This window comes from Euprymna scolopes, chromosome 11, assembly GCF_053919585.1.
Source record: "Euprymna scolopes isolate OS-2025 chromosome 11, ASM5391958v1, whole genome shotgun sequence".
Lineage (NCBI taxonomy): Eukaryota > Metazoa > Mollusca > Cephalopoda > Sepiida > Sepiolidae > Euprymna > Euprymna scolopes.
In genome coordinates, this window is record NC_136492.1 from 16,452,448 (window position 1) to 16,465,991 (window position 13,544).

The following is a 13,544-nucleotide window of genomic DNA, read 5'->3' on the forward strand; positions in this document are numbered from 1 at the left end:
CTCATTCTGTACTCTCTCTTTCATTCCGTACTCTCTCTCTCACTCTCTCATTCCGTACTCTCTCTCTCTCACTCTCTCATTCCGTACTCTCTCTCTCTCACTCTCTCATTCCGTACTCTCTCTCTCTCACTCTCTCATTCCGTACTCTCTCTCTCTCACTCTCTCATTCCGTACTCTCTCTCTCTCACTCTCTCATTCCGTACTCTCTCTTTCATTCCGTACTCTCTCTCTCATTCCGTACTCTCTCTCTCATTCCGTACTCTCTCACTCTCTCATTCCGTACTCTCTCTCTCACTCTCTCATTCCGTACTCACTCTCTCATTCTGTACTCTCTCACTCTCACTCTCTCATTCCGTACTCTCTCTCTCTCACTCTCTCATTCCGTACTCTCTCTCTCACTCTCTCATTCCGTACTCTCTCTCTCACTCTCTCATTCCGTACTCTCTCTCTCACTCTCTCATTCCGTACTCTCTCTCTCACTCTCTCATTCCGTACTCTCTCTCTCACTCTCTCATTCCGTACTCTCTCTCTCACTCTCTCATTCCGTACTCTCTCTCTCACTCTCTCATTCCGTACTCTCACTCTCTCATTCCGTACTCTCACTCTCTCATTCCGTACTCTCACTCTCTCATTCCGTACTCTCACTCTCTCATTCCGTACTCTCACTCTCTCATTCCGTACTCTCTCTTTCATTCCGTACTCTCTCTTTCATTCCGTACTCTCTCTCTCACTCTCTCATTCCGTACTCTCTCTCTCACTCTCTCATTCCGTACTCTCTCTCTCACTCTCTCATTCCGTACTCTCTCTCTCACTCTCTCATTCCGTACTCTCTCTCTCACTCTCTCATTCCGTACTCTCACTCTCTCATTCCGTACTCTCACTCTCTCATTCCGTACTCTCACTCTCTCATTCCGTACTCTCACTCTCTCATTCCGTACTCTCACTCTCTCATTCCGTACTCTCTCTTTCATTCCGTACTCTCTCTCTCACTCTCTCATTCCGTACTCTCTCTCACTCTCATTCCGTACTCTCACTCTCATTCCGTACTCTCTCTTTCATTCCGTACTCTCTCTCTCATTCCGTACTCTCTCTCTCACTCTCTCATTCCGTACTCTATCTCTCTCTCTCTCTCTCTCACTCTCTCATTCCGTACTCTCTCTCTCTCTCACTCTCTCATTCCGTACTCTCTCTCTCACTCTCTCATTCCGTACTCTCTCTCTCACTCTCTCATTCCGTACTCTCTCTTTCATTCCGTACTCTCTCTCTCTCATTCCGTACTCTCTCTCTCTCTCACTCTCTCATTCCGTACTCTCTCTCTCTCACTCCTCTCATTCCGTACTCTCTCTCTCTCACTCTCTCATTCCGTACTCTCTCTAACTCTCTCATTCCGTACTCTCTCTAACTCTCTCATTCCGTACTCTCTCTAACTCTCTCATTCCGTACTCTCACTCTCTCATTCCGTACTCTCTCTCTCTCACTCTCTCATTCCGTACTCTCTCTCTCACTCTCTCATTCCGTACTCTCTCTCTCTCACTCTCTCATTCCGTACTCTCTCTCTCTCACTCTCTCATTCCGTACTCTCTCTCTCACTCTCTCATTCCGTACTCTCTCTCTCTCACTCTCTCATTCCGTACTCTCTCTCTCTCACTCTCTCATTCCGTACTCTCTCTCTCTCATTCCGTACTCTCTCTCTCTCATTCCGTACTCTCTCTCATTCCGTACTCTCTCTCTCTCACTCTCTCATTCCGTACTCTCTCTCTCTCACTCTCTCATTCTGTACTCTCTCTCTCTCACTCTCTCATTCCGTACTCTCTCTCTCTCTCACTCTCTCATTCCGTACTCTCTCACTCTCTCATTCCGTACTCTCTCTCTCTCTCACTCTCTCATTCCGTACTCTCTCTCTCTCTCACTCTCTCATTCCGTACTCTCTCTCTCTCTCACTCTCTCATTCCGTACTCTCTCTCTCTCACTCTCTCATTCCGTACTCTCTCTCTCTCACTCTCTCATTCCGTACTCTCTCTCTCTCACTCTCTCATTCCGTACTCTCTCTCTCTCACTCTCTCATTCCGTACTCTCTCTCTCTCTCACTCTTTCATTCCGTACTCTCTCTCTCACTCTCTCATTCCGTACTCTCTCTCTCTCTCTCACTCTCTCATTCCGTACTCTCTCTCTCTCACTCTCTCATTCCGTACTCTCTCTTTCATTCCGTACTCTCTCTCTCATTCCGTACTCTCTCTCTCATTCCGTACTCTCTCACTCTCTCACTCCGTACTCTCTCTCTCTCTCTCTCACTCTCTCATTCCGTACTCACTCTCTCATTCCGTACTCTCTCTCTCTCACTCTCTCATTCCGTACTCTCTCTCTCTCACTCTCTCATTCCGTACTCTCTCTCTCACTCTCTCATTCCGTACTCTCTCTCTCTCTCTCTCTCTCACTCTCTCATTCCGTACTCTCTCTCACTCTCTCATTCCGTACTCTCACTCTCTCATTCCGTACTCTCTCTCTCTCTCACTCTCTCATTCCGTACTCTCTCTCTCTCTCACTCTCTCATTCCGTACTCTCTCTCTCACTCTCTCATTCCGTACTCTCTCTCACTCTCACATTCCGTACTCTCACTCTCTCATTCCGTACTCTCTCTCACTCTCTCATTCTGTACTCACTCTCTCATTCCGTACTCTCTCTCTCTCTTCTCTCATTCCGTACTCTCTCTCTCTCTCTCATTCCGTACTCTCTCTCTCTCACTCTCTCATTCCGTACTCTCTCTCTCTCTCTCTCTCTCTCACTCTCTCATTCTGTACTCTCTCTCTCTCTCTCACTCTCATTCCGTACTCTCTCTAACTCTCTCATTCCGTACTCTCTCACTCTCTCATTCCGTACTCTCTCTCTCTCTCACTCTCTCACTCTCTCATTCCGTACTCTCTCTCTCTCACTCTCTCATTCCGTACTCTCTCTCTCTCGCGCACGCTCTCTCTCTCACTCTTACGCTCTCTCTCTCTCCCTCGCGCGCGCTCTCACTCACTCCCCCTCTCTCTTTCTCCGTTTCTTCCCATCTCTTTCTTTCCCTCCCCCACTCTTTCCCTTTCCTTTCCTCCCCCTTCTTTCCCTTCCCCCCTTTTCTCACCTCTCTTCCCTCTTTCTCTTTTCCTCCGCCCTCTCTCCCTACTTCTCCCCCCTCTCTTTCTCTCCTATCTTTCATTTCATAGTTAAATTGAGAACATTGAAACTGTCCGATTGCAGGCAACATTTACGGCCAATTGTTATTGTTGTACATTTTTTTGATTTCAAAGAAAACGAAAGATAAGTCGCGTGCATGAAAATATTTCTATATGGTTTTATGAATACAAAATAAAATTTAAAAAAAAAAACAGCCACCGTTGGGAATATTGAACTTCTTTTTCAAATAAGCTTCCTGTTATGCTCATGTTTGTGTTTGTGCGTGAGGAGTGGAGTGACTGAATGACTATAAAGAAATACTCAACAACATAATAAATTATGCACTCCTCTAGAATAACCAGTTTGTGTGTGTGTGGGGGGGGGAAATGACAATGGCAATGGTTAAATGGTTAACAACACTAACTGAAAACCTAGATGTACATACAAAGTTCAAATCCAGTTTGTTTCACAGAAATGTTTTCATCAAATCCACACTTAACCTTATCTTACCTTCTGTAAAGTAGATAAATAAAACCACCCCGATTTTGTCCTATTTTATGAAGTTGACTATTTGTGCAAAAAGGAGATACAGTGTAACCCGGATATAAGAAAAACGGATATGAGAGTGATCTTCTATGGTCCCAAATTAGAGCCTGTGTTTATGTACAGTGTAACCCGGATATGAGAGAGAGACTCTTATATCCGGGTTACACTGTATCTAACTATAGCGTGCATATATTTGTATGCATTAACCTTTTACAAAGATTTGTCCTTTCTGTTTATTTCAGATATTCATTGTTTTTTATACAGGGTGGAATGATATCATTGTTGCCCTACAAAAGATGATTCCATTTCCGTTTGATGAAAACGGTTTTTTTTTGTTTTGTTTTTTTTTTCAGACCATCCACTAGTTGGCCAGTTGTGTACAAATCCCAAGAGCAATACGAGCTTTCTATCATGTCTGAAAGTGACACAATGTTCAACAAGTGAGATTAGAGATGTGCCGCTGTACAACTCATGCTCTCTACCGATCCAAGTTATGACAATAGAACCATTGCCAGCATCCTCAAAGTGCAAATCCGGACAGTTGAACACTTGACGGCACAGCTCAACACATCGGACGGCGTATGGTTATGGTCTTTGGTGTGGTTTCAAGTGAGGGCCACATCATGGCACCTCACATCTTTTGAAGTCAGCTTGAAAATCCAACACCAAAGTGTACCTGGATGTGCTGAAGAGTATGGTGATCCCCTGGTGCAATCAGGTGGCCGCTGGCAGACCCTGGATGTGGCAGCAAGACTCTGAACCGACCCGTAAGTCTAAGGCTTGGCTTTGGAAGAAGTGCTACGACTTTGTACCCTTCTCTCACTGGCCCCTCCCCGAGCAGAACTCACTGGACTACTTCATTTGGCCATACATCGAGAACATCACCAATATGACTTCTCACAACACCAAAGCCAGCCTGATTGTTGCCATCCGCTGAGTATTCGCCGAGCTCCCACTAACGCTTGTGGAAAAGGCATGTTCCCAGTTCCGGACCTGTATCGATGTGGTGATCGAGGCTGAAGGCGACTACAGTGAATAGATGTCAGCTCTACTACATAATCAAGTTAACTGAATTGATTTTTTTCAATAAAAGTTTTAAAACAAAGATGCAGTGTTGTTTTCTTTTGAGGAACAAATTTATCATTCCACCCTGTATTTCCGATTTAGCACTAAATTGTCACCGACTGTTCACTGTACATGTTTTCTGCAATTTCCTTTGGAGTTGTTGAATCACTTATAACATTTAGGAAACGTACGATTTCTCGCCTAAAATATTAGGATAGATTAAACTTGAGTTTCTTGTTGGCCTAAAAGCAGAAAATCTTTAAAATATTCTCAAATCAATATTTGTATATAAAGTAACTAGCACTCTCCTCTATTTTGTTGAGGTTAATGGTTTTTATAATGAAAGGTGTGTGATTGAATTTATTTTGTCAGTCAAATAAGGTAAATATTAGTGATGTGTTCTAAAAAGAAATGTATTTTTGATCAATTGATATTACAAATGATCAAAAATATAATTTTTTATATTTCATCTTTGATTTGTCAGGAATGAAAGAAAATGGAGTAGCATTTATCCTTGCGCTCAAAAGTTCTTTCACTGTCATCCATAACACCAACAATAAATTCAATTTTTTTTTTTTTTTTTTTTTTTTTTTTAAATTCTATGGGCCAACTCAGATTGGACTGTAAAGAAAAGGGTAAGAAAAGAGAATAAAGAACTCTAAACAAAACAACAGCAACCACCTGTCTTGGTTTATGTAATTAATAGCTCCGCCATTTACCTAATTGGTTAGCATCAAATTTAGTTTTAAAATAATTGTATTTTCAATCAATTGTAATATTTAATCCTGATTGATAAAACAAAATGGAGTAGTGTTTATCCTTGCACTCAAGTTTTCCCACAGTCATTCATAACACCAATAATAAATTTAAGTTTTTTTGCGCTTCATTGGCTAACTCCAATTGGATTGTAAAGAAGTAGAGGAGGGAAAGAGAAAAAAAGAACTCTAACAGCAATCACCTGTCTTGGTTTATGTAGTTTATAACTTTGCCATTTCCTGATTGCCCATTTGGTTAGCATCGAATTTGGTTAAAAAAATGATTTCTCATTTTTTTTAAAATTTGTTTCTCTTGTCAGAAGGACAGAAAACAATACGCAGTGTGAAAAGTGTATAGATTCAATATAATAACGAGGTCTTTTTTTTTTTCTTTTTTTTTTTTGTCGTTTCAGGTGTGTCTTGCAATGAGAAGAGATAAACGCTATGCAACTCGAAGTGTCCAGCCAGCCCAGCCTGGCCCTTCTGCTAAGGTCAGTTGCAGCTCATCTCCAGAAGCAAGGTCTGTACCTGGTCAGCCAGAACGATGGAACAGGTCACCCTTACTCAACTCCAAACAGCATGGCATAATTGATGAGTCTCTGGGTACTGACCAATCGGATGATTCATTCAAACCGACCAGGTCTAAAACGAGGAGAGACCCTAGCACGAATAATGTGAACCGACCTCGGCAGAGTGTCAGGCTACGAAAGTTTGATAATGGAAAGGTTAGTTGTAAACTATCACTTCCTCGTCTTTAGCAGGAAGAGCCTGGGACTGAACGAGGTTTCAAGATTATATTATTTTTATCAGTTTTACTATTTATGTGTGACAAAGTACAACAACTGCTCCTGCTGATTCTTTGATATTGCGCTTGTTTTTCTTTTTTTGTTTGTTTTGTTTTTTTTTTTCAAAAAGTAGTTTTTAAAAAAATACGTTTTTATTTTTTTCACATCGAGCTGGAATATTTAAAAAAAAAAATTAAAAATGGTGCTACCAGATCAGACTGTCTGAAAAACTGACTTCCTGACTAAAATGCACTGCACGTGAATGTTATTGATTTTTCCTTCTCTTTTGTACAACTCAACCATGTTCTGCAAAGCTCCAAAACAAAATAGCCCTCTCTCCTCTCTCTCCTTGCCTTACCCCTTATACTTTTTTTCTTCTATCTTCCCCACTGGCTTCCTGACTCAAAACACACCAAATAATAACATAACCTTTGTAAAGCTCAATCAGTGAGTAACTATTTAAAGATATAAACAACCCGAAAAGGGTTGATATGCCAGAAAAAGAAAAAGTCTAACCTAGCATAAAAAGAAATGTTCCCTCGAATTAAAAGAAAAAAAAATTATTTACTATTATAAATTCTTAAATGTTGTTTTTTTTTTTCACTAAAAATCGTTTTTAAAAACTTTTTCTTCAGACCTCGGTGGAATATATATATATATATTTTTTTTTTTTTTTTCAAAAGTCAAGCATAGACGGAAGAGCTGTTACCTTAAATTAAAAAAAAAATAATAAGTGTATTATTTTTTAATAGTAAATGTTTACAAAAATAAAAACTGACAATAAAAAAATATATCAAAAATTATTTAATTCTTCCAAATCTCAGCCTGTCAGTTTAAAAAAAAAAAAAAAAAAGTTTTTACAAAGAGTTTTAACAGGAAAACCAAAAACAGCATACCAAGCTGTTTAAACTAAAATCTGTTCTTGTTGACAATTACCCGGTCGTAAAATATGCTTAAATATATTTTAATTTGTCCAGATTTCGTATATATTATTATAGTTGTGATACCAAAAGTATATATAAAAAAAAAAGAAAAAAGTATTTGGGTGCCATCAGCTAGAATCGAAACCGAAACTGTAGCATTTAAACCTGGTGATATTATCACTGTACCAACATGACTTACATATAAACTGGTTAAAAGTAAACTAAGATGAATGTACAAAATATTTAACGATTTTTTTTATTTTTGACCCCTTAGGAACAATTTTAACCGGTTAAATATAGTTTGAAAATATGGTGACAGACAGACATATAGTCATTTATATATTAGATTATTTAATTCTTCCAAATCTTGACCCATCAGTTTAGGAAGGAAAAAAAATTTAGTTTTTGCAAAGTTTTAGCAGAAAAAAGAAAAACGGCATGAAATCTGTTGCTTCTTGTTGGTTGCATAAGAATCTTAGGTTGCTTGAATGACGTGCCTAAATATCAGAAGAATAGAGAATTGGTATAATTAGTAAAAACTTAATTTTTGATAACTATTTTGCACATCCTCTAGAATCCATTTATTGGGCAGAGATTCACCAGCTCAAATATGACGGCAATACTCCATACATAGTTTGATAGTAGATTTGTAGGGAGCTCTAAGTGTTTAGAGTGATAGCTTAATTTATGACTATGAATGATGAGGAATATTTACAATATTAACAGTTATTCAGTTACTAATTCATTTCAACAAATCGCTGGCCGGCTTGTTGCTTCATAAATTCCTATCAATTTCTATAATCATTTCCTTATGTTACTATAGGGAGAAAAAATCGCAAATGACACCTTGTATACTTAGTTTCTCTACAACTGCTTGTCAATTACTTATAGTTTTTTTTTTTTAGAGGCAGCAAACTTCAAATTGAAAACTCTACTTACAGATTTGGCAACTGTCGGTTGTTTTGAGTTCAGCATCGTTTCGCAGTTCATCATGAAAAGACTGACATCCGAGCAAATTGCGTAAATTTATTTAGAAAATAATTCTGAAACATTTGATGATTAAATAATTTCAGGAAACGGACCGTATTTTATGACCAGGCCACGGCAAGCAGCTTGTCAGTCTAATAAAAGAAAAATGAATAAAGATAATAACAACAAAAAACTTCATCTTTTAAGTTGAGTAAGGCGTCAATCAGCTCTTGCTACCTTGTATGATATTACGCTGGGAATTGCAAAAATGCATATGTAATTTGATTGACCCCACTCTTATTTCTCAGAACCCAGACATGATGTTCCTATTTACTTGCCTCCCCATGAGGGCAGAGTTAGACACAAGGTCGGTTTTTAATGTGGGGAAAATCCAGCTTCCCAAAAAAGGGGAACTCTGGATAGGAACAAAAATAAAAATTGTCCCTTTCATGAAGGATCTCTCCTCCACTGACTGAGGACAGATGTGAAGTGCAGCATCAAAACAGATACCACACTGTGCTGTCGCTAGTCTCGGTCTTTTCTATAAATACTAGTGTTGGTACGATTAATCGAAATCGGGAATCTGGGGAAAATCGGAACTATTTGTGGTTATCGGAATCGAAAAAATTTGAGCCTATTTTTCAATGCCAAAACCGATTCCTTTAATTATTTCTATTTGATTCTGGTTTAAGAAACATCTTCCACTGCTTGTAGTAATAATAAAATAATAAATATTTATTGTTTTAAACTTCCAGTGAGACTAAAATCTCTATATCACCCCTCACAAGCGTGTTTTTACGTTTGAGAAAATATATCCACGTTTCAGATGTGTTTTTACAGTAACCGGGACAAAATAACACTTATAGTTAAATATTTAGTTATTTAGAAAGAATCAGAATCAGGAATTCAGTACAGAATTGGGGAAAAATATTGGAATTGTTCAATCTATAACTATAAAAGCAAAAATGTATGCATGTATGTGTGTTCGCTTTTTTCTGTGTGTCTACAAAAGGCTTCTTTCAGAGAAGCGATCGGTTGGTTCACAACTTTTTAAAACTTTTTATATCACATAGCAATCGTAATATCTCAGAGTTAACAACGAAGCTCGCCTGTCTATTATTTAATTTGCTCGATTTCGGGAAGATAAATATTCAATATTTGTCGCTCGCCGCATGTGTGTTAGTCTTTTTCCTATAACATCTTGGGGGGGGGGGGCGTTCAGCAGTAAATGAAATCCCGCAGTCAAACTTGACCTCATTAACTCATTAAAACGAGCACCTGCTAAATCCAAGTAATTAAATAAATTCAAACGTGTTTCTGTAAGCATGTCGCAGTGGGGCAATGGTTAATGTCGCGCGTTTTTTTTTTTTTTTTCACAACTTTGTCTCAACGGTTCGGGTTCGATCCTCATACTTACCTTTTTTCTTTTTTTTTTTTTACCCCCCCCCCCTTCACACACGCACACCTCCAAACACCCGGGTAATGCCGGGTACCCCTCGCTAGTCACTAATACATCTTATGGTATGAATTTTTCCAAATTATCTAATTCCTGTTTCCTTTATTCCAGCTCATTTGTCTTGTGGGCCTAGTGACCCCAATCAATTCACTAATTAAAATACTTCTAATTTTTTTTTTGCCAGAACTGCAAGCTTGTGGAACTCTCTTCCTACTGACTGTTTTCCTCCTATCTATAGCTTCAATCTTCTTCTGTCTTTACAACAATTATCTTTCTTGTTAGCACCTTACATTAAGAGACTTCACACCTGTCTGTAGTGATTTCCATAAAAAAATTCATGTGATTTCAGCAAGACAGCCATATGCCACACGACATGATCAATTTATTGAGAGGAATATTTGATGAGTGAAGACTACTCAAATAGACCTGTTAACTGGCCACTTCATTCATGTAATTTAACCCCATTAGATTATTTTCTTTAGGGATATGTAAAGTCCATTTGTATGCTGATAAACCAGACACGATAGACTACTTGGAAGACATTTGATGCCTTATTGCCAAAATATAGCCCAATTTAATGCATGAAGTTTGAAAGTTGGATCTCTAGATTAAAGCATATATGTGCAAACCCAACATTTTATTTAAATTATAAATGACAAAAATTAATCTTAAAGTTTGTTTTAAACAAACAAAAAAAAAATACCCTTGTAAAGGGCAAATATCTATGTATGTTTAGCTAAAAGTTAAAAAAACAAAACTACAAAACAAAGAACCAAAACAGTTGTATATTCTAAATTAGCTTTACCCTGAATGAATCTTACCCCATTCTTGCGTGCCTCTCTGCCGTGCTTACCCCGTTCTCGTGAGTCTCTTGAATGCGCTAAACCCATTTTCATGAGTCATCCAACGCACACACACATCTGCATCATATCTTGTCTGCTTCTTTTTTTACATCCGTCACATATGTATTTGGAAATTAAAGAAGTGTTTGTTTTTTTTATTTTACATACATCATGCATATCTAGAATATGCACTTACACCTATGTGTAATATCTAGAATATGCACTTACACCTACGTGCAAAATGTTTTTCTATGCAGTTGTTGATGCACCTAAACATATGCAATCTGTTTTGGAGTATGTCACGGCTGCCCCTTCTTTTACTCTTGCCTTTCGTACTATGGTTATTGATTTCCTCCTTTCAAATATGGGGTTGATGATGACTGATTGGTTCGATACAATGTTAGATGTTATAAACTTGAATCCAGTCAGGAGGCTTGAACCCATCCTCCATCACCTTTACCTTGTGTGATGATTCATTATTTATTGCTTTGCTTCCATTTCCCTTTCAAGTGAATGAGTTCCCACCCAAGAGGAGGGTGGGAGCCCATTCACTTGTGTCCCTATCGCTATTCTCCTTTACACCGCTAGTGCTACCACCACTACCATTGGATAGAGGCCTTTTTTTCTTCTTTCTTTCTTTTTTTTTCCTTTTTTTTTCCTTTTTTTCTTTTTCTTTTCTTTTTCATTTTCTTTTTCTTTTCTTTTTCTTTTCTTTTTCTTTTCTTTTTCTTTTCTTTTTTTTCTTTTTTTCTTTTTCTTTTTTTTCTTTTTCTTTTTTTTCTTTTTCTTTTTTTTCTTTTTCTTTTTTTTTCTTTCTTTTTTTTCTTTCTTTTTTTCTTTCTTTTTTTTCTTTCTTTCTTTTCTTTCTTTTTTTTCTTTTTTTTCTTTTTCTTTTTTTTTCTTTTTTTTCTTTCTTTTTTTCTTTTTTTTTCTTTTTTTTCACTTTTTTTCTTTTTTTTCATTTTTTTTCATTTTTTTTTCTTTTTCTTTTTTTTTTCCATACCAAAACCATATTACAACTTGGAACATATTTGGGATCGTGTCTAACGGGACTGTAGCGGGAGTTGAGCAGCGAGATGTCTGTTTGCATTACATTTAAACCAACAGATAATTACAGTCGGGGAAGAACGAAACTGGGAGGGAATTCCAAAGTCTAGCAGTTTGAGGGAAGAAACCATTAGAGTAGACTTTCCAGCATCTCAAGAGCTCAACAGTGAAGAGATGGGATTTTGCTGCTTGTCTGGTTAGTTGGGGGTATGTATGTCGAGACGGCTCAGGTGCTATGAGTTAATCACACCACATCAGAGTATGGAATTCACAAGTGCTTTCAGTTGCATGTATGTCCCCGTTAAGGGAGATGACAACGTTAGCTTTTTGCAACTCTTGCAGGGAAATGTCAACGTCTTCCTACATATAGCGCCCAGAATTCCCAAATTGGTCACCCATCTGGTACTGACCAGGCTCAATGTTGCTTAACTTCGGTGATTTTACGGAACCGGTGTGTCAACGTGATTATGCCATGTATGTGTATATATATATTATTTCTAGTGTTGAGACTTCATCAGAATCGGAAAAATCAGAACATTTGGGAATATCAGAATCAGAAAAATTTGAGCCTATTTTCCGATGCCAAAACGATTTTTTAATTCTTTTTTTCTTTTTTCTTTTTTATTTAATTCTGTTTAAAGCAAAATCTATAATTGCTGGTAATAATGACAAAATAGTAAATATTTAAACAACCAGTAAAACTAAGAGCGATAGATAACCCCTACCAAGTGTGCTTTTTACGTGTAGGAAAATATCAGCACTTTTAACATGCGTTTTTATGGTAATCGAGGAAAAATAAGAAGTCTATACTAAACATTTAGAGATTTATATATAGAATCGGAATGGGTAATTTACTATGGAATCGGTAATTGTATCGGAATCGTCCCATCACTAATTATTTCTTCTATATACATTTTGGATGGCTAGAGTTTCTGTGTTCAATTTAACACGTTTATTAAATTTGTCTGGGTAAAGTTGAGTTGGCGATTTCTGGTCTCAAGTCAGTGTGCTTGCATCTCAAAATGATATGGATTTCTCAGTAGACACTGCTCATCTGAAAACCTTAATTTTTATTGCCCCATTATTTGCTCCCCCCTCTCTCACTGCGATCACCATATCTACTATATATATATATATATATATATATATATATATATATATATATATATAACTACTTGATATACCTCAACGACTTTTTATCTTCCTTTTTCTTTCCCAATAATCATATCCGCTTTTTTTTTCTCTTCTTTTCTTCACCTAAACAACTTTCCCAGAAATGTTATTTCACTATGAGAATTTACCTGTCAGTGATTCGTCAGAAACACCTTAGTTGACCTTTGTGACACGTTCGATATTTACCAGTTTTTATTTATTTATTTATTTTTTTTAAGCCGGTGCTGGAAACCAAAACTTTATCGATTTTGGTAATAATTTGTGAGAATCCACCAGCAAGGCCTGTTGACTTCGCCCGGGATCCATAATATTGCTACATATGTGCTTTCTTCATATCTCTGCAGTGTCTCCAGTCATTCTGAATTTCATTTTGCCACTGGAATCCAGCAATGCCAACTCACTAGAGCAATGGTTGGGAATTGCCTTGCAAGTACACGCACAGGCATGCTTACAATCGAGGTCAGGAAAGGTGAAGTGTAGTATCAGAACAGATACTACACTTTGCCCTTAAGGTTATGTTTAGACAAGCCACACTATTACCACTCGACAGTCATGCCGACCGTGACTTTGCTGCTATCTGGCTGAGGTACAGTTCTCTTCAGTCCGAAGAGGTCTACCCTCCCAAGCTTTACCTTGTCTTCAAGAAGGGGATTAGTTTATTACTAATCTTTTCTTAAACCGTTCATACCTGGGAGGAAATGCTGGGAGGGCTGCTAAGGCATTTTTATGTGGGTCAGAGTGCGCTTCTTACCATTGCTGCTACTTAACTTCTTGCTACCCCCTCCCCATGCACATACATATCACGCACATCACTTGTACATGTCGTATGT

At 37.9% G+C, this 13,544-nt stretch overlaps 1 protein-coding gene across 7 annotated transcripts in view; it reads left to right on the forward strand.

Annotated features, from left to right (window-relative positions):
- The window catches only part of LOC145287771 (uncharacterized), a 291,321-nt gene that overhangs the window by 181,172 nt on the left and 96,605 nt on the right, over positions 1 to 13,544 (forward strand). For all 7 annotated transcript variants that reach the window (XR_013869191.1, XR_013869192.1, XM_080135593.1 and 4 more), the window contains one exon: positions 5,933 to 6,244. Coding sequence is in view for 5 of the 7 variants with exons in the window: in XM_080135593.1 (XP_079991719.1) it covers positions 5,945 to 6,244 (300 nt within the window). In the remaining 2 variants the exon portion in view is untranslated. The remainder of the gene's footprint in view (positions 1 to 5,932; positions 6,245 to 13,544) is intronic.